The sequence below is a fragment of the Ptychodera flava genome, chromosome 4, assembly GCF_041260155.1.
Source record: "Ptychodera flava strain L36383 chromosome 4, AS_Pfla_20210202, whole genome shotgun sequence".
Taxonomy (NCBI): domain Eukaryota; kingdom Metazoa; phylum Hemichordata; class Enteropneusta; family Ptychoderidae; genus Ptychodera; species Ptychodera flava.
In genome coordinates, this window is record NC_091931.1 from 24202590 (window position 1) to 24221387 (window position 18798).

The 18798-nt window shown below is 38.8% G+C and overlaps 1 protein-coding gene across 2 annotated transcripts in view; it reads left to right on the forward strand.

The window, feature by feature from the left end:
- LOC139131239 (kinase D-interacting substrate of 220 kDa B-like) overlaps positions 1-18798 on the forward strand; it is a 134227-nt gene that overhangs the window by 14938 nt on the left and 100491 nt on the right. For both annotated transcript variants that reach the window (XM_070697220.1, XM_070697219.1), the window contains exons 2-19: positions 504-613; positions 1589-1687; positions 2000-2098; positions 6170-6268; positions 6471-6569; positions 6810-6908; positions 7137-7235; positions 7789-7887; positions 10335-10433; positions 11289-11387; positions 11591-11689; positions 12333-12510; positions 13089-13250; positions 13976-14155; positions 15418-15577; positions 15777-15928; positions 16184-16872; positions 18388-18637. In XM_070697220.1, the coding sequence (XP_070553321.1) occupies positions 504-613; positions 1589-1687; positions 2000-2098; positions 6170-6268; positions 6471-6569; positions 6810-6908; positions 7137-7235; positions 7789-7887; positions 10335-10433; positions 11289-11387; positions 11591-11689; positions 12333-12510; positions 13089-13250; positions 13976-14155; positions 15418-15577; positions 15777-15928; positions 16184-16872; positions 18388-18637 (2871 nt within the window). The remainder of the gene's footprint in view (positions 1-503; positions 614-1588; positions 1688-1999; positions 2099-6169; positions 6269-6470; positions 6570-6809; positions 6909-7136; positions 7236-7788; positions 7888-10334; positions 10434-11288; positions 11388-11590; positions 11690-12332; positions 12511-13088; positions 13251-13975; positions 14156-15417; positions 15578-15776; positions 15929-16183; positions 16873-18387; positions 18638-18798) is intronic.

Here is an 18798-nt window from a genome sequence, read left to right on the forward strand (position 1 = left end):
CGTTAACTTTGTATTGTGATCAACAAGACAATGAAACTATAAGAATATACATGTATAGTCTTTTTTGTATAGTATCCTGAAGTTCTGTTTCATCGTAAATCATTTCACTATAATCATTTTTGGTCCCAAAACTATTGTGTACCAAGCCAGGGATAGATACACTAGATCGTTTTATCATTCCATGGAAAAATTCCATTTGGGCAAAAAAGAATAATACTTATAAGATTGAACAGAAAGCAAAATGTTTTCACTGATAGAGAAACCAGTGAGAGAATATAACGATGAGCAAACAGTAACTTGAAATATACATTACCGTACGGTAGAACAATAGGCGCACCACAACTCAAGGAGTACAATGTATGTGTGTTAAAATGACATGCTGGTTATTGGAGGGATAATTAGAAACAGTAGGTTATCTGTATTGATAAACAGGTACTCATATTGTATTTTCATGTTTTAAAGGTCTTATATGGTATTCAGATTTTTTGCTTTCTTCCTCCCAGTGAGCATGTCACTGCTAGCCCAAAGTTTGTTTGGTTACATCGCCAATGGAGATCTTTCAGCTGTGGTTCACCTACTTGAAAGGCAGGCAACAGTGGATGAAAAGGATGAGGTAGGTATAATCAAGAATCTCCTCTGCCGTGCATTTCTTTGCCGGCTTTTACATCACTCCTGTATTCCAGTGCACGCAATGATGACTCATGGTAGCCCTATGTGATCTTGCATCGTGAGTGGTACTTTCTAGCCAGGCACTGATTCTTTGTCATTATTCACAGTGAACAAGACTTTATAGTTCTTTGAATTACAAATCCTTCATTCAAGCCACAAATACTGGTTGCTCTGGATCTCAGACCATGTAATGAGCTCACCCTTGTTTTGCCATCCTCTCAATATCTGCTGTATATTACACACAATGAATAAGTGTACAGTATGCCGTTATTGTTTATGAATGTGATCAAAGGCAAGTTTGTAAAAATAATTCTGTTCAGAACAAGCATGAAAAGTGCACCTGTACCGAACACTCCTATAGGCCAGTGCTCACAGTGAGATAATCTGTATTCAGCAAAAATGATTATTTTCAAGTTGAAAGTCAGAAGGTCAGATGAGTTTTTCAGATGTGTGGGGGATACAGTGCATCAAGCTGATAAGTGATAGTGTCAATTAAAGGTATACTGTCACTCACCTGTTCCAATTTTGCCACAGTTACCATGGAAAGAGCAAATCTAATCAAGCACAGATTTTAAGCGGGTGGCCGCTTTTTGAAAACAGCGCCCTCACATGGGCATTTTGAATACCAAGGAACGTCCCTTTGACCATATATGGGCATATTTAGATTACTGGTAACTGTATACCTTAAAGCTACCATTGGTTTGTGCAAATTCAAATTTTGTTGAACCTCAAGTCTTGGAATGAAGCTCCATGTCTGATGTAGTCTGAGGTACCCTAATGTGTATGTAATACGGCAAGCATTCTTTGTTATTTTGGCGATTTTAGGAAATGTAATATTATGTGATTGTTACATTTGCCAATTCTAGCAACTGAATTTGAAGTTTTTGTGATAACCTATGCACTCCTGGTCTTCCCACAGAATGGACAGACATGCCTTATGTTTGCAGCAGATAGAGGGCAGACCGCCATTGTCCATGAGCTAACCTCAAGAGGAGCTGACGTGGACGCTGAAGATGATGTGAGGGGCTTGATTTACATGTTCAGTACAGTCGATAAGTATTTACTTCACTGCGGATGACCATTTCATCACCTGAGTCCATGGGTTCAGACCATGTGCTGAACATTGCACTGATAAATTAATCATGATATTAAAGTAACTTTTTCAGAGGTAATTAAAGTGTAAAAGTGTTCCCTTGGGTAAAGAAAAACTTTTCCTAATTTATGCCAACTTCTCTCTTCTGTGGAAAGGGTATATTAACTGTTGAGATGAAGAGAAACAACTCACTCCCTGACTAATTTTTACGTCTGCATTTGTTAAAATTAATAACAGGACAAGTGGACGGCTCTGCTGTGTGCTGCCAGGCAGGGCCATGTTGACATCGTGGCACATCTTCTGGACAAAGGGGCTGATTTTGAACACAAAGACATGGTAAGTTGCATGCATATTTCTCGCGTATGATCATATACCGGTACTGTTGTCAGCTTAAATTCTATGTCAGAAAACTTGGCTTTAAAACTTGGCTTTGACACGTACTGCAAAGAGTGGCTCTGTGTAAACTTGAACATTTTGCTTCCTGTGAATGTTGTTGACACCTGCCCTATTCCTAACCACTGGTTTCAGATTTGAGGCCTGACGGTGAAAAAAAATTTATAACAGCTCACAGGATTATAATTGTAAAACTCCTGCAAATTTTCCGTGTGTGTCAAAATCATCATCAAAAGCAGTTGTTGTCGAAATCAATGACATAAATTGATTGCATTAAACAGGAACTTCCCCTATAAAAGCCGGATTATCGTAAATCTATGCAAAAATGTAAAAAAGTCACGCTACTGATTGGATGTGAGGTGTCTGGTCCCAGAATCCCATAATTTTGCCATGTTTCAGGCGTTCATTGTCATTGAATCTTGCATATGATATATCTGTGAATATGTAGCGACTAAACTTGAGTAAAAAATAAACTGAATAAATGTTCCCTTTTTTTTGTCAGAGAACGCATATGTTTCAAAATGTGTTCACTGTACAACCATTTGACCCCTCTTTGCATTTGTCTTGAAAATGCCCATCATGATTATTCAAATTAATCATCCAATCAAAGCGATGCTATGAGAATTCAAAAACTCCCACCCAGTGTATGCCAATGGCTGCGTCATCAGTAATCCCCTATTGTGTGCCCACGGTCCTGCAACTTCCCATTTAACTGCAAAGGGCTGTAGCCCTACTGTGTACAGTTATCAGAACATGATACATCAGCATTTTTTTTCTCAATGATGTCTGTACAGTCCTCTACTATTTTGGGTAGAATTTTCGTTAAGTAAAAATCCTGGGTATTGCTGGTGGCTAATAACATCATCATTGAGATGAATTTTGTTGCATAATACCTGCAAGTTTTAAAAATGGAAAATCATTTACGTGTATTTTGCAGGTATTAAAATATTCTTAAAGTGTATGTCCCGCATAAATTCAAAGTTAATTTTGCTTAAAATGAGCCATGCTATATGATTTTGCCACCCCTACTTTATCAAATAAATGCATCACCCAAATGAAACGACGCGGTTAAATATTATAAAAACGCAATATGTTGTGCGACTTTGAAGTTAGCTGCCATTCGGGTCGTTTCGGAATTCGCGGGCATTGCCACCGGAAATGACGTAACTAATAGAACGTACGAGTGAGTGTGTTCACCTCGGCCATAGCGAATGCTTACCGCTGTGGCTTCAACATGGTGAGAAGTTACGCTTTTGGTGGCTGAAGTAACTGCAGCCATTGTCAGTTTATTGCATTTTAGGATGCCGTATTAGCCGCATTTGCCAAAATTACAAGAAAGGGTCGGAAAAGAGGCATTCAGACAAGCGGTTTCTGCGGTGCACATTTTCGAGTGCCGTGACTTCGCGTTGAATAAACACGGTTCGGAAGCCAGATGTACGGTAAGATAGACTTTAATTCCTGGAGCTACTACATCGATTATGTGATCGCAATGCCGTACCAGTACGACTATTGTCACCAGAAAGCGTTCGCGTGTATCATCATCAACTGTGGACAAGATCGAGAACAGCAGCAAGACTGCGACAGGTTGCCCAAAACATGTCAAGGATGCGGGGGCCGCGGAGAAGTATGGCCGTGTTTACATCCCCCAAGACTGATCGCCGATTCAGCTGCTTTACGAAACTGATTGTAAATAAATAAATGAATACAAGTACTAGATCTCATGCAGGTGTGACTCTATAATTAGTAACGTTAGGAGATATCTAATTTTATATTCCTAAAAAGTTTACGTATTGATTGACTGACTCTTTGCGAGACTGAACGATATGTTGTGTATAATATACAGCACGGCGCTGCCAGTAACAGTGACACAACGCACTGTAGCAAAGAAGTTTATACCGTTGACGAAGCAGTCGCGTTGTCGTCATCTGTTCCCTTCTGCTCGACTAAGTCTCCCCTAAAATATTTTAGCTTCTTTGAGAATTTTGCAGTCATGAAACAATGAACACTGTGCTTTATATCGCTGACACTTAATCAAGAAAAAAAACTGCGGAAGCGTAGCTGATCACTCCGTCACAGAAATGGCCAGCTGAGCCGCCCGGCCTCGGGTGCCAGTGTGCCCGATATTTACATCATGTCAATTTTAATTTATCTCTTCCCGAGAATTTGGCTAGACATGTCTTTACGGTCACATATTTTTAAAAGTGCCAATGTTCATGTGAGGTTTTATAACGCCAAACTGAAGATTTTGCGGCGAGAATACTACCTTTGGTGTTTATGCTTAACATGACCCTCAGCCTGTTCCACTTGCAGCTGTTGATAGGAAAGATGTGTGTTATGAACGGTGGACAATTTTCAACTTGATCTCTACTACATTTATCTACAAGCGTCATGGCGTAATTCAAATTTTTATATACAGATTTTGAACGAGGCAATTTGTGTTGAGAAGTAATAATAAGGTTGGATGGCAACTCCAGACATATTTATATTTTGGTAGCTTGCGGTTGTGTGTATGGTAGTACAGTGCACTGTTGTGTTTGACTGTAGTCATGGTGGGCTTGTCACAGACGCGACGGTCAACAAGAGTTCCGCTCTTGTTCTTGTTTAGGTTTAGGTTCCGACTGTTAAAATTTGCAGGCCTGTAAATTCTGAACAGCTTTGTCATATCTTCTATGACGATGACATTCTCAGTTGCACTGCTTTCACTCATGAAATTATCACTATCTCCATAGTCAATGCACGAAGTCGCCATCACCCGTTCTATTAGTGACGTCACAGCTACTTACGCCAAAACGGGGCGAGCTCGGCAATTTCCGGAAAATGTCGCCATGATTGAAATCGAAAAGTGCAACTTTTCTCGTGTTTTCGTCGAAATAACATAATACAACCGTCTAAAAACCGCTCAAATAAGCTTCAGTTTGTGTGCAAATGTTTGTTTTATTAATACCAATTTCATCGACAACCAGAACTAGAGTATACGCCCCAAGTCAAACGAAAAAGTCTCAAAATGTGGCAGGACTCACACTTTAACTTGAGTTAAGCCATGTTAGTTTAGAAAATGCGACGATCGGTTTCTTATGTCGTTTTTGATAAGAGGTGGTCTTTTTGCTAGAAGAGAAAACAATTTTGAAATTTGGTACTTTTGGTATGGAACAATTATTGCAAGTATGTTGTTTTTTGATAAGAGGTGGGTATTTTTGCTAGAAGAGAAAACGAGTTTGAAATTTTGGTACTTTTGGTATGGAAGAATTATTGCAAGTAGAATTATATAACACTTTAAGTGCAAAGTAAATATCACTTTTAAATAAAAAGGAGTGTCATTATTGATTGTCACCATGCCAACTCGGTCATAAGACTTATCATAGGACATTTTATTCCATAGGTCAGGGGCTGTACATTAATTTGTGTCACATTTCAACACTACTGAAGGTGGCATACTCCTTGCAATGATGGCAAAAAGTGTATAGTGAATGTTCTTCGAGTGTGGTTTACAATACAAAGCTACCACGCTGTGAGATCACGAAAGTGCCAATGTGTATTTGCTTCAATGCACAATATCTGTCAAGATAGGTTAATAGGTATTCCAGAGAATTTTATGCTGTGAGTGATTGATGATTAGAAGCACCGTAGGTAGAAATTTCTGCTTCTGTCCTGGTGTGGATCTCGACATCGTCTTTGGGCCGATGGGACAAAGGCTGAAAGACGATGTTGAGATCTAGACTAATATATGGAGGACAAAATCCCTGTTGCAATATGCTACTGGTGTTCAATATCCCACTATGCATATGTATTATCAAGAAGGGATGTTGCTTGGACAACATGGAAATGCCTACCAACAATAAAGAGTTGCATTTTGAAAATCATAGTGATGCCAGATTTTGTCTTTCCAGGGTAGCAGTATTGTGTGTCAAACAAGACGTCCAGTACTTACGGTCCAGCACTTGGAGAACATTTATTGGCCAATAATGATGCACACTTTGTAAGTTTTTTTAACCTCCACATTGTTGAATATTTCAGGGAGAGTGGACAGCCTTGATGTGGGCCAGTTACAAAGGTCACACCGAGGTCGCCAGGGTTCTTTTGGAAAATGATGCCAATCCTAACATACAAGCCCAGGTAAATAGGACTTTCTTCCCTCGTCACTCTTGAAATGAAATAAGATGAAATGAAATAAAAATAAAAATAAAATAAAATAAAATTTATATAGAAGCAAATACTACCAAACTGTAAGGTCTGACATCATCTGCAAATAGTAAGGAGTTTAAACATAAGTGATATGTGCAATTTTATTTGAAAAATGATGTTTGCCACTTTCCAGCATGGTATGATGCCAATAGTGTGGGCGTCCGGTCGTGGTCACTGGGAAATAGTTGAACTACTGTTGGAGCATGGAGCCAAGGTTGATGCATCAGACAAGGTATGCTTGATCTAATCCTTGTAGAAACTTTCCAAAGACGATTTTTTTTGTCAATTCAATATCCACAGTGTGTTACAGTCGTATTTTTAACCATTACAGGAGCTGAGTATTGGTATGCATGGCTTCATTGGTTATGTCGTTGAATCAAGACAATGCAGATTGGTCAGTAATTATTTATGCTTACACAAACAGCAGTCCATGACTTTCTCACAGAAATTTTCTTTTTTTGCTTGCCCCTAGCATGGTACAACATCCCTTGTTTGGGCAGCTAGGAAAGGTCACGTCCGCTGCATACAGAAACTGCTCGATGCAAATGCAGATGTTGACATCGCTGGCATGGTGAGTCTTTGTACAATTATACATCTCAGTGATCGTCTGTCAGACATCTCAAAACCTGTGTGTATTTTTGATTGCAAAGTTTTGTGATTTAGAATTTTCATACCTTTCCAATTCTGTTAAAAGGTATCATATGACAGAACTTGGCACTGGTATTTCTTGTGGTGAGTAACAAACCTGTGTCCGTTTTGTTTCTGCGCTGAGCCTCAAATGTGTTTTCCTCTTTTGCAGCGTTCTTGGACACCGTTAATTGCAGCAACAAAAGGGGGCTACCTAGAATGTGTCAGGGAGATCTTAGAGAGAAATCCTCACTGCAATGCTGTAGACATGGTAGGAATTTATATTTTGTCTTCATCTTCTGAATTTAATTTAGGCAACCCTGAAGATTACAGGGTTCTTGACATACCGTGCTATTATTGGCAATTGCCAGAGGGTGGCTGTTTTTATGTATTACCAGTAACAATTGGACGCCTCCCAAGTCAACAGATTTATACTAGCATGAAGAATTTTGTACCCCTCTGGAGGTGTACATTTTGATCAGAAATAAGGTCAGAGAGAGAGAGAGAGAGAGAGAGAGAGAGAGAGAGAGAGAGAGAGAGAGAGAGAGAGAGAGAGCATTTGTGTATGAGGGAGAGAGAGAGTGAGTGTATGTGAACATGTAAATCAATTAATATGGCTGATGGTGTCAGTCTCTTTTGAGGCAGGTATTACATACTTATTACAATCAATTTTATGTACAGTATCTCATTACAAAGATTGATTGTGTCTGAATTTTAAGAAAGAGGTAATAAACTAGAGTATGAGCACATGCTGTGAAACTAAGTAGTTTTATTTTTATCATTTCTAGATTTTTGAATGTGTTATTTTTCCTTTTATGTTTCAGAACGGTCATACGGCATTGAGTATCGCTGCTAAAGAAGGCCACACGACAATTGTTGATGCTCTGCTGAACAACGGTGCCTATGTCAATTTACAGGACAGAGTGAGTTACAATTTCTGTCACAGCTCGGATTCCTGATGACATCACAGTTCCCCTATTGTGTGCAAAAATAAGTATTTGTCCGAGAATATCAACTAGATCTTTGGACATTACATTGACAGAAATGGTGAATTTGTTCTATGATACTACAAAAGGTGAAGTTAATAAAAACAGGTGGACAAAGAACAAAAATGTTGTCTGAATTTCTGCTAGCAGCCACAAATGTTGCATGGATGTTGCTCTATGTAGTAACAAATCCTTGATCGCAGTCAGTCTAATAAGCTGTGCATAGTGTATTGTGCTAGTGTGGTTGAGAGAGAGAGAGAGAGAGAGAGAGAGAGAGAGAGAGAGAGAGGAGAGAGAGAGACAGATGGGTTGTACTTTACTGTGTACACATGTCCTTTATCAGCAGCTATCTGTATCTAAATCTTGATTCCTGACTTATTAAAGAGGCACTCCCATTTGGTAACATTTTACAGTTATGCTCAACGGAAAGTAGACGATGAGATTAAATGATACCTTACTCAATTACTAATTTACATCAGACACTTTATTTCTAAAACTACACTAGTACCTCACAATATTGCTTGCGAGCGGCAAGTTCTCAAAGACAAGAATAACAAATACCAGACCTAAATGATTCCTTAACATAACAGTCGCTTGCCTGCTTCTCTGCCGACATTTCAGCAAGAACTACAGTTGTCTTTTTGTCGCTGTGTAATTAGTATCGTGGTATAAGATTACGGCAATAAACCAGTGGAAAGAGATAAGGCACTCATGTCGGCAGAGAAGCGGGCAAGCGACTGTTATGTTAAGGAATCATTTAGGTCTGGTATTTGTTATTCTTGTCTTTGAGAACTTGCCGCTCGCAAGCAATATTGTGAGGTACTAGTGTAGTTTTAGAAATAAAGTGTCTGATGTAAATTAGTAATTGAGTAAGGTATCATTTAATCTCATCGTCTACTTTCCGTTGAGCATAACTGTAAAACACATTTTTTTAATGCCAACGGTCGATATTTGACGTGGCGACTGCGCGCGGATCGCGAGATATCGATAAAAGCATGTCATTTCCCGAGCGTATTTTTCAAATCCCGAAGTTTTACGATCGTTTCTGATTATGACGCGAAATCCACCGAAGGTTTGTTGTTGTGCTGATTGACGATATTCTAGGGAGTCCATAATAAGTTCGAACGACGCAATTTTACCTCCCACTGCGAAGACTTTATATACAGCATTATGCCTTTACCACAGGTCAGTTTTTGAAAACTTCTTCTTAGCTTTGTCGTTGTCATTATTCTAAATCAGTTGTATTATATTTTTAACCAATACCACATAAACATAAGTTTTTACGTGTTAAATATTAGCCACCTCCGATGACTACATTTTGTCGTCTGCCACACAGTACGTGTGGTTCGCCGCGCGCGTGGTATGCGTCTATGCATACCACGCGGTGGCCGCTATGTATCAACCGCACGTAACTGGGCTAGTCACCTATGCGAATTCTGGTGGAATCAGCAAAAATTGTTTTTCACTAGTTTTATCACCAAGTCAGTAAGACTCAGCTTTCTCCCACCGGGCATGACCGATCACCGAGGCAAGTGGTACTGTGGCGTACAGCAGCGTCAGTGTAGACTCGTACTCCATAGCTTAGTTGACAATGGCCCCAGTGCCGAACGTTCGATGTTCGGAAGCTGAATTTAGGTGGACCACCGGAATTCAAACTTTTACTTTTTTGAAGACATGTTTTTATCGATATCTCGCGATCCGCGCGCAGTCGCCACGTCAAATATCGACCGTTGGCACTAAAAAAATGTGTTTTAAAAATGTTACCAAATGGGAGTGCCACTTTAATGTGCATAGAATTATATTAATAACAGTTGTTAAATGTACAGATCCAGAGATAGTAACTCATTTTCCATGAAGAAGATTCATGTACCTCAGATCTTACATAATAAATCTGTTGATCTGTCTCTGAGTGGAGGAAAAATTAAAGACAGATTTTGAAACCAGGGAAAATTATTTTCGAAGCAAAAGTATTCATACAACAACTTTCTCACTTTAAAAATGAGAACATAAGTCGATTTATAAAGATTCATTTTATCCAAAATCAATCGTAAGCTTTGTGGGATGTGAACAGCCTCTCATTTGAACTGATTTGGCTAACTGTCAAGGCAAAAATTGCATTTCTGAAATGATGAACGAAATTCCTTTTAGTTTGACTCTAATTTTAAGTAAAATTTCAGAAACTATCAAATATTTCCAAAAGCCCATCAGAACCACGGACAAACAGATAAACCTTGAAAGTGTAGGTGTGAGCTGTTTGTCGATGTAAAGAAATTCTAAAAACTCTGCATAGAGTGAGATATGATATTGTGCAATACAAATATTGACTACTTGTTCCTCATATCTTAAATGTGGATTAACTTTTGTCCATGATGTTTGTTTTTCAGAATGGAGATTCAATCCTCATCAGCGCTGTGAGGGGTGGACACTCTGAAGTGGTCCGGCTCCTCATTGAAAAGTTTGTAGATGTTGATGTCGTTGGAGCGGTGAGTCAATAGTTTAGAAGTAAGGAACCAATAGAAGGTGATTGAAAACTGAATGTATGACATTTTAGGTCCATACCTTGTGCTCCTAAATGTGCGGTATTGTTCAGTATAATTTGATCATGATGGGGATGAAAAAGATGTTATGGTGAGGATGAAACATCCAAGTACTCTTTGTGCTGTTCTGCGGTTAAAAATCAGCTGGTCTTTTCAGTAAAGGTAGAACGCACCTCGGGGACAGATATTCGGACTCTCACACTTTTACAATTCTCTTCTGATATACCACATGTGGGGGCTCATTTTAAAGCTCTTGGTGAAAGAAAACTTTCACCCAGTTTAGTTTTTCGAAATTTGAAAATTTTTATTTTTCTCCATGGAGTTTACACAGGGATGGCGGCCATTTTGAATTTCTAATATTGGTAAATCTAGGGTAATTTGTTTCTCTAGTACCAAAATTTGCACGGTGACCCCTATTTTTATTCTTGATTTTGAAAGAGAATGATTGAAAGATTCCTTGAGGAAAGTTAGAGCAAAAGTCTAAGTCTTTCACTTTCGAGGTGCGTACTACCTTAATGGTGGCTCTTCCCTAAAGTATGGAAGGAGCATGCTTTACGTTGTCACACATGCTGCATTATCTTCAGCAGTATTCAAAGATGTATTTCAGCAACAACAAATACGAACATTGTTCCGTCGTGATGAAAGACATTTGCTTCTCAACATCGACAATAGGCTTGGGGTAGCTTCAGGCATATGGCAATTTGTGCCACTTCCAAGTCGAGTGAACACCATCAAATCACCAAGTTGAAAGGTCTCTTACATTTTCCGACTGTGTGATCTCAAAATTTTGACTTTCCACAGGAACGAAAAACTGCTCTTCACTGGGCTGTGGAGAAAGGTAACATGGATATGACTGCAGCCATATTGGAGTGTGGCCCAAACACTGAAATCTACAACAAGGTGAGTTTTTACTTTTTCACTGTATTTAAACTTAAGAAGCTAGTTATCGCAGATTTTTTATCACATCTGCTTTAAAGAATAACAGCCTAAAGTTTTATAGAGAGTATGAAATATTTTGTAAATCTCTGATCTCAATCACGAATTTCTTGGGTGATGCGTGCAGCATATTGGTACATGTACGATAAAACTGTGTATCATTACAGGAACATGAAACGCCACTCATCAAAGCTGTCAGAAACAGAAACAGTAAGATGGTGAGACTACTGCTTGATGGAGGAGCCAAAGTGTCTGCTGCAGACAAGGTGAAGTATTTATGTGACCTTTGACCTTGAAGCCAAGAATAGCATCCCATGCGCTGAGGGTGAAATTTACTTCACTTTGCGATATGTAGGATCATCCCGTTTTTAATTTCTCCTCAATTAAAGTACCGGTTTTGGGATTTTTATGTCACTTTTATGAGAAGTTCTCTAATCTTCACGTCATCAGCTGGGCTGTCTTAATCTCTATCATTAAGTAATGATTGATCTTTAATTTGCTTTAATTTAATTTAATTTAATTTAATTTATGTATTGTTACAGAATATTCAGATGATAACTAATTTTTGCTGAAAATTTTATTGAGGGTAATAAATTCAGTACAAAGTTTAATCCTGCTGTAACATTCAACATTAACTTTACGTCGTAAAATAAAAACAAAAGGTACCTCTTTTCTTTTAGTATGGTGGTGCTGTTCATGCTGTTGGGTAACAAAAACATGTTCGTTGCAAGCATTTACCTCGGGATATTCCATAGTAACATTCAGAATGAGATATAAGAAATTTACAGCAGGGTGTTCTATGTGATATTTTGTGCCAATTAGGCGATTTTGAGAATGAAATGAACAAAAGTGTCAAGATATGGTATCATGCGATGTAAACAAAACATCAAAATCTGAATTCGTTCACAGAAAGGTGACACCCCACTGCATATTGCTATCAGGGGCAGACACAAAGCTATTTCAGAACTCTTATTGAGGAACCCAAAAGATGGACGTCTGTTGTACAGACAAAACAGAGCTGGGGAAACTCCGTACAACATAGACTGCACACACCACAAGAGCATACTCACGCAAATATTTGGTGCAAGTAAGTCATTTCTGTGTTTTATATCATGATACTTTGAGTTTTGACACTTTCAAAACATTTCCTGTATTGTTATGATTGAAAGCAGGGGAGTCTGTCCCCTCAGACATAGCCCTCAAATCTTTTGGAGATAGTCATAGACAGAAGAGAATCATGATCAACATTATGTAGAATGCATCTCGAAATTGACAGACTTTAACTTTTTCTCAAACTTTCCTCAAAGAAACTTATAACCATTCTCTTTCAAATTGAAAATTACCAGGCACATTTTAGAGCTATGGCAACAAATTACCTCAAATTTACCAATATTTGACATTCAAAATGACCGCTATGGTTTTGTAAGTCTATGGGTAAAAATAAATTGTTTGATTTCACTGAAATGAGACATAGACTTTAAAGTCTATGAATGAGACAATGGAGTTTATTCACACCAAGAGCTTTAAAATGAGCCTACACAAGTGGTAGACCAGAAAAGTATTGTGAAAAATGAAGTCCGAATATTTGTCTGCAAGACATGTTCTACCTTAAATAATTGTAACATATACTGACAATAATATGATCCTTTATCTTTGAAATGACAGAAAGTTTCAGTGCAACAGAGGATGAGCAGAGTCTACTGAGTGACTTGTACAGCAGCTCATTGGCTGACATACTCAGTGAGCCGACGTTGTCTCCACCAATCACAGTGGGATTGTTTGCCAGGTGGGGCAGTGGGAAGTCGTTCCTGCTCAAGAAACTGCAAGGTCAGTGGAGGTTTGATGTAAACTTAGAAACAAAAGCGGTATATTAGCCCATTTCCTGCCAGATAGTATCACTTCCCCATCAGCCAACTCAGTGAAGAGCAGTATTGAGCCAAAACCATACGTATTTCCACCCATTTGCTTGATCTGTTCCAACAGCTTTCGTCCATAAAAATCATGTTTACAGTATCTGTGATTTCAGGGGCCTTCAAAGGTTGAATTTTTTGTTAAAATGCACCAAATGGAACGTATGTGCGTCACTAAATTTTAACGAACTTGGCCAGATGGTGAAATATGAACTTTGCAGGTAAAGGGTTAATTGGCCAGCAGTTTTTGAACACTACCCCAGCTTTTTGGCTTTAATGCAAGTCTGTCTTTTAACATTTAATTCAAGCTGGCTAGTTTACTGCAAAGGAAAGTTTGACTAGTGTTTATTGTTAGTTTTAGGAATTGAGGAAAGACATATACACTCTACGTTGGCAGAAACAGTGAATGTACAGTAACAGATACATGAGCAGAGCCAGAGACATCCGAACATTTAGACTTAGCGTATTCTCTATGATAGACAGACAAATCTTGAGTGATGAGGAAGTCCATGGATGGTTGAGAAATCCATTAGAAATGAGTATGGTAATTGTTCATTGTTTTGATTTCTGTAGAACAATTTAATCCCAGCTGTTTAAGTACGCAACATTCATGTGGTTGTTGTTTTCTTCCATACCTTTCAGATGAGATGCGACTGTTTGCGGAGCAAGATATAGCACCAATGTACAAACTGTCATGGTTGTCAGTCATCATTGCCGTCATACTGGGTATCATTGTTGGCCTTGTCCTTGGGTTGACAGTGGGTTACGTACTGGGCATTTCCCTAGGTGTTACTACAGCTGCAATATTACTTATACTTCTCGGTAAGTCAAAGCTGATTCCCTTGTCTCATATTTCTGTACAAATTCAGTCTTAATATATTTTTCCTATCACTTGCTGAACATTTTGAGTGCCAAAGTCAATTTTTGTCGCCTTTATAAAATATAATGCAGCCAATTTTTTTCATATCCAGACAATTTTTTTTTTCAAAATGTTCCCAAAATTTTGATCAAAAGCTGTAGTCAATGATAAGCTGTGTCCATTTGATCAAAAATTATCCAAAAAATTACAGAAAAATTTGTAAAAATTGGTAAAATGTTGCACTAAAATTTTGAGGGCAAAAATTACAGCACTCAAAGGGTTAATGTGATGATACTGGGCTCAGTAACATAGAAGTTTTTACAACTCTTTTATCAGAGACCTGACTCTTTTTTTCTGCTCCCTTTATTGTGTGGAAAAGCCTTGGAGTTGCAGTTCACAAGAAATATAGCTGAAACAGGAAATTTTTAGACATGTAAATAAGATCAGGAGAATCAATAGAGGGATAATTTGTGGACATCAAAGCAAAACAGATGGAAAACCAATAATACAGGGAAGGAGAGTAAGACTTGTTTGCCCACTGCAGATGATAGACAAACTAAAATATACTCTGTGTATCTGCTATCCTTGACATGAAATGGCCTGTGGCTGTAACTTTTGATAATTTGCAGTTTTATGTTCTACTGCCAAAAGCATCTCGAGATACACAGTATTCGGCTTGCCAACTCAGCCTGTACGTTTGAAGACTACATTGATTTTATTGACAAGTGAATTCAGTTGTAAACAATAACAGTACATTTTACAGTACATTGTACAGACACTGTGTGGGCAAGCTAAATAGTTAGTGTCTCAATGTGCTTTGGAAGTAGAACAAGAACTTGCCATTGACAGAAAAACAAACTGAAAATAAATATGTTATAGATACAGTCTCCTGAGGGCATGATACATACACATTGTTCAGAAGAATGAGAACTTTTGCCAATCAAAATATCGTCTGCTCAAAATAAGATATTTGTATTCTCCAAAGTTTTTCTATGGCACATTTTAGAAATGCAAGTGACTGAAATTTTATCTGATTTTTTGTGAAATAATGTAAACTTTATCATGTTTCATATGACATGTTGATATCACAACAGGTACAAAATTTGGATCACATGACTCTATCTCCTTCATTGCTATATCTTGTATCCAATCCAAATACACTCACTTTGATATCAAACACAGGAGATTTTGAAGATAACCTCTTATCTCTCTCAATTTTTCGCAGTAATTTTACATTTTGCATCCCGGAGGAGACAGTGGAGGTTATTGCGTTCTTTCAGTTCAGCCTTGGCCAGGCACCTCGGCTATCTGACACTGCTGCTGAAAGTGTGTTTCTGTAATCCTCCACAGCTGCCAAGCAGTACAACTAAAGCTCTTCCAATAAGGTGAGAGAACCGTCACCACTTGGTGGCACTGTAACCCCCATGACCAACTTATGGACGTTGTTGTCATAGTTCAAATGATTGTATATTAAGAAAACGTTATGAGAGAAGGTAATTTATTCATAATTGCAACTGAAATTTTTTACTTCCTTTGGACAAAGTAGTGGCATCATGTTTAATTCTGTTTTCTCTGCGTGTTCAGATTTTTATTTACAGATTACAGCAGGCTGACAAGTGTCGGTGGAGAGATTTCATTGGCCAGAATGATAGGAGCATTATGTGATGCTGCAGAGGATGAGTTTGGTTTCCTGGTAACCAGGCTGTACAGAGTTTTCAAAAGTAAAGCTGAACCAGGTGAGATTGAGTGTGGAGATGTGAAGACTGAAAGAAAGTGATGGGAGGGAGGGAGGGAGGGAGGGAGGGAGGGAGGGAGAGAGAGAGAGAGAGAGAGAGAGAGAGAGAGAGAGAGTGAGAGAGATGCCTTTCTAAAAACACAATTTAAGTGTTTCCTGCCTTCACCCACTGCACCAATCAATATCTATGTTTATCTTTATTCAGCAGACGTCAAAAGCAGATTTTTTCTCTATATTGTGTTCTTTTCTCTTTCAGGTAGCACAGGGTATTTCAGAAAAATATGCTGCTTTCCAGTATTTGTAATCGTCCTGATTGTGATAGCTTGCATCATAACTGGGGTCATTCTCATCGGTGTCAACAAGGGCATTACCAACAGTCCTGTCGTTAATGGTGTACTCATAGGATTGTTGTCTGTAATTGGCATTGCCATCCTCATCAACATCAAGACCCTCGGTCAGATCCTGTACTCGCTGGTGCGATCTCAGAAGAAACGGGTTCTCAGGGCGGCCAAGAACCTCAACAAGCTGCGCCTCGAAGGTTTCATGCGTGTGCTGAAGCGTGAGGTGGAGCTCATGGGGGAGATGGTGAAATGCATCGACGCATACGCCAAGATGCAGACCAGGCTGGTGGTTGTGGTGGACGGGCTGGACAGCTGTGAGCAAGCCAAAGTCCTCCAGGTGTTGGAGACGGTGAACGTCCTCTTCTCCGGCTACCAGAGCCCCTTCATAACAGTCCTTGCCATCGATCCGCACATCATCATCAAGGCCATCGAAATCAACTTCGATAAAGTCTTCCGGGACTCCAATATCAGCGGACACGACTATCTGAAAAACATTGTGCAGTTACCGTTCTTTCTGGAGAGCAGATATCGTAAAGTGGATGAGGATTACACGGATGTGGAAGATCCTTCTCCCGGCACCATGATTGGCAATCACGTTGGGGAGGTAAGATGGATTTCAGAATTTGATGAAGGTGTAGCTGTGTGTTTGAGTTTTGTTTGCAGAATCTTCACTGTTGACCTTCGTAGAACTTATCATCACAGTTTACCATAGCTTTTTCAATTGACATTTCAAAAGCAATCTGAAAAAAAATTTGAAAAAATATTTAAAAAGAAAAAAAGGGAATTCTCATTTGCCAACAAGACTCAAGAGGGATAAGCACAATGCTTTGCCATGTATAATATTTTTGTTGATCATGAAAGGGACTGTAGCTGTAAGTTTTGATTATTTTGTCACATTTTTTGTTTTTAACGTCAACTACAGTTTCTTGTTTAGCATCAACTACACTATCTTGTTCTACTCCCGAAAGCATGCTTAGATACTCAGTATTCAGCTTGTCAACCCAGCCTGTATGTGTATAGAATATATTGTTATTATCAACAAGTGAATTTTTGTCTGTATTGAACTGATATTCAAATGTAAACAAAAACAGTATACATTGCATGTGTACAGGCTGTGTTGACAAGCTTAATAGTGAAAGTTTCACTGCTGCTGGCACAAGATCACTAATTCACTTCCGGGTTCGTTACCCACGAAGATAGTTTGGAAGAAAAATAGTGCAGACCTTGAAGTTTGATATCTGCATGGATGCTTGTTTAGTTTGAACTTTAACGTCAAGAATTTTTGTAAAGATATTTTTCTGCCTGAATCAAAATGCAGACTGTTGTGAATAATGGCTGAAGCATTTGGTGGTAATATGAGGAGTTCTAGGGCTAATAGAAATCATAACAATAAGCCTGAAATTTGTCAAAAACACCACTGAGGGCGCTATTTTCATCGCTATCTCAAAATTTCCGTGGACTTGCCCACATGAAAAATTAATCAGTAGTCAAGCTGACATTGACCTAACACCTGTTAAGAGGATTCGTGCCGCTGAATGTTTTAAAATAGGAAAATCGAGCTCAACGCTACTGTGGTGGCCTATGGGAAATGAATTAGTGGTCTTGTGCCAACTTGCCTTGATGATTTGAACAAGAACTTGTGTTCAAATAAAAACAAACCTAGCAAAGAAAATCATCAAGATTCAGTGAATTCTTGATGGGATTTGAACTCACAACTTACGGTAATCAGTCACCTACCTTAGACATCACAGTCAAAAACTACTCAGCTAAATCCCCACCCTTGTAAAAGAAGGGTCAAAAACCGAGATAAATTGTTACGATTATTCTGACTGCGACCACACCACAGGCTGTAGAGTTCATGAAACACACACACACACACACACACACACACACACACACACACACACACACACACACACAGAGACTCACCATCCCTCATCATTCACAAACTGTATCAAAGCAATGAATACATCGCTTAACCAAGTTCGAGCTTATGTCACTAATAGGTGGCAAAGAAACAATACCCCATCACATAAAAAATGGGAACTTGAATATGATTAAACATTATATGTTGATAATATATCCATGTATTCATATCCATTGTTCTTTCACTTAATAGGGAGTTGGTATGGATGTCAGCAGGCCATTATCCCGGACCACTTCCAGGCATTCCTCCTATGCCTCCTTAGTTCATGTACACACACGCCAGGAGAGGACACAGGCAGCCAGGAAACTCCTTAAGGAGAGGACGTACAGTCGTCAGGTGTCCACCATGTTTGACCTGTCCAAGATCTTGACCAAGAGTGACCAGTTTGGCGACCTGAATCCGAGAGGAATGAGGCGCCTGTTGAATATTGTTTCAATTACGGGTAAGTATGTGAGCTGATTTGTAGTTCCTCTTGAAAGTCAAAGAGCTCATACCAATTGCTGCATAACTGATTTTTTTCATCCCTGACTTTAAGGTGGTACATGTATGCGCCTCGAAAATAAAAAGACTTCAAGGTTTGCTTAAACTTTCCTCAAGGAATCT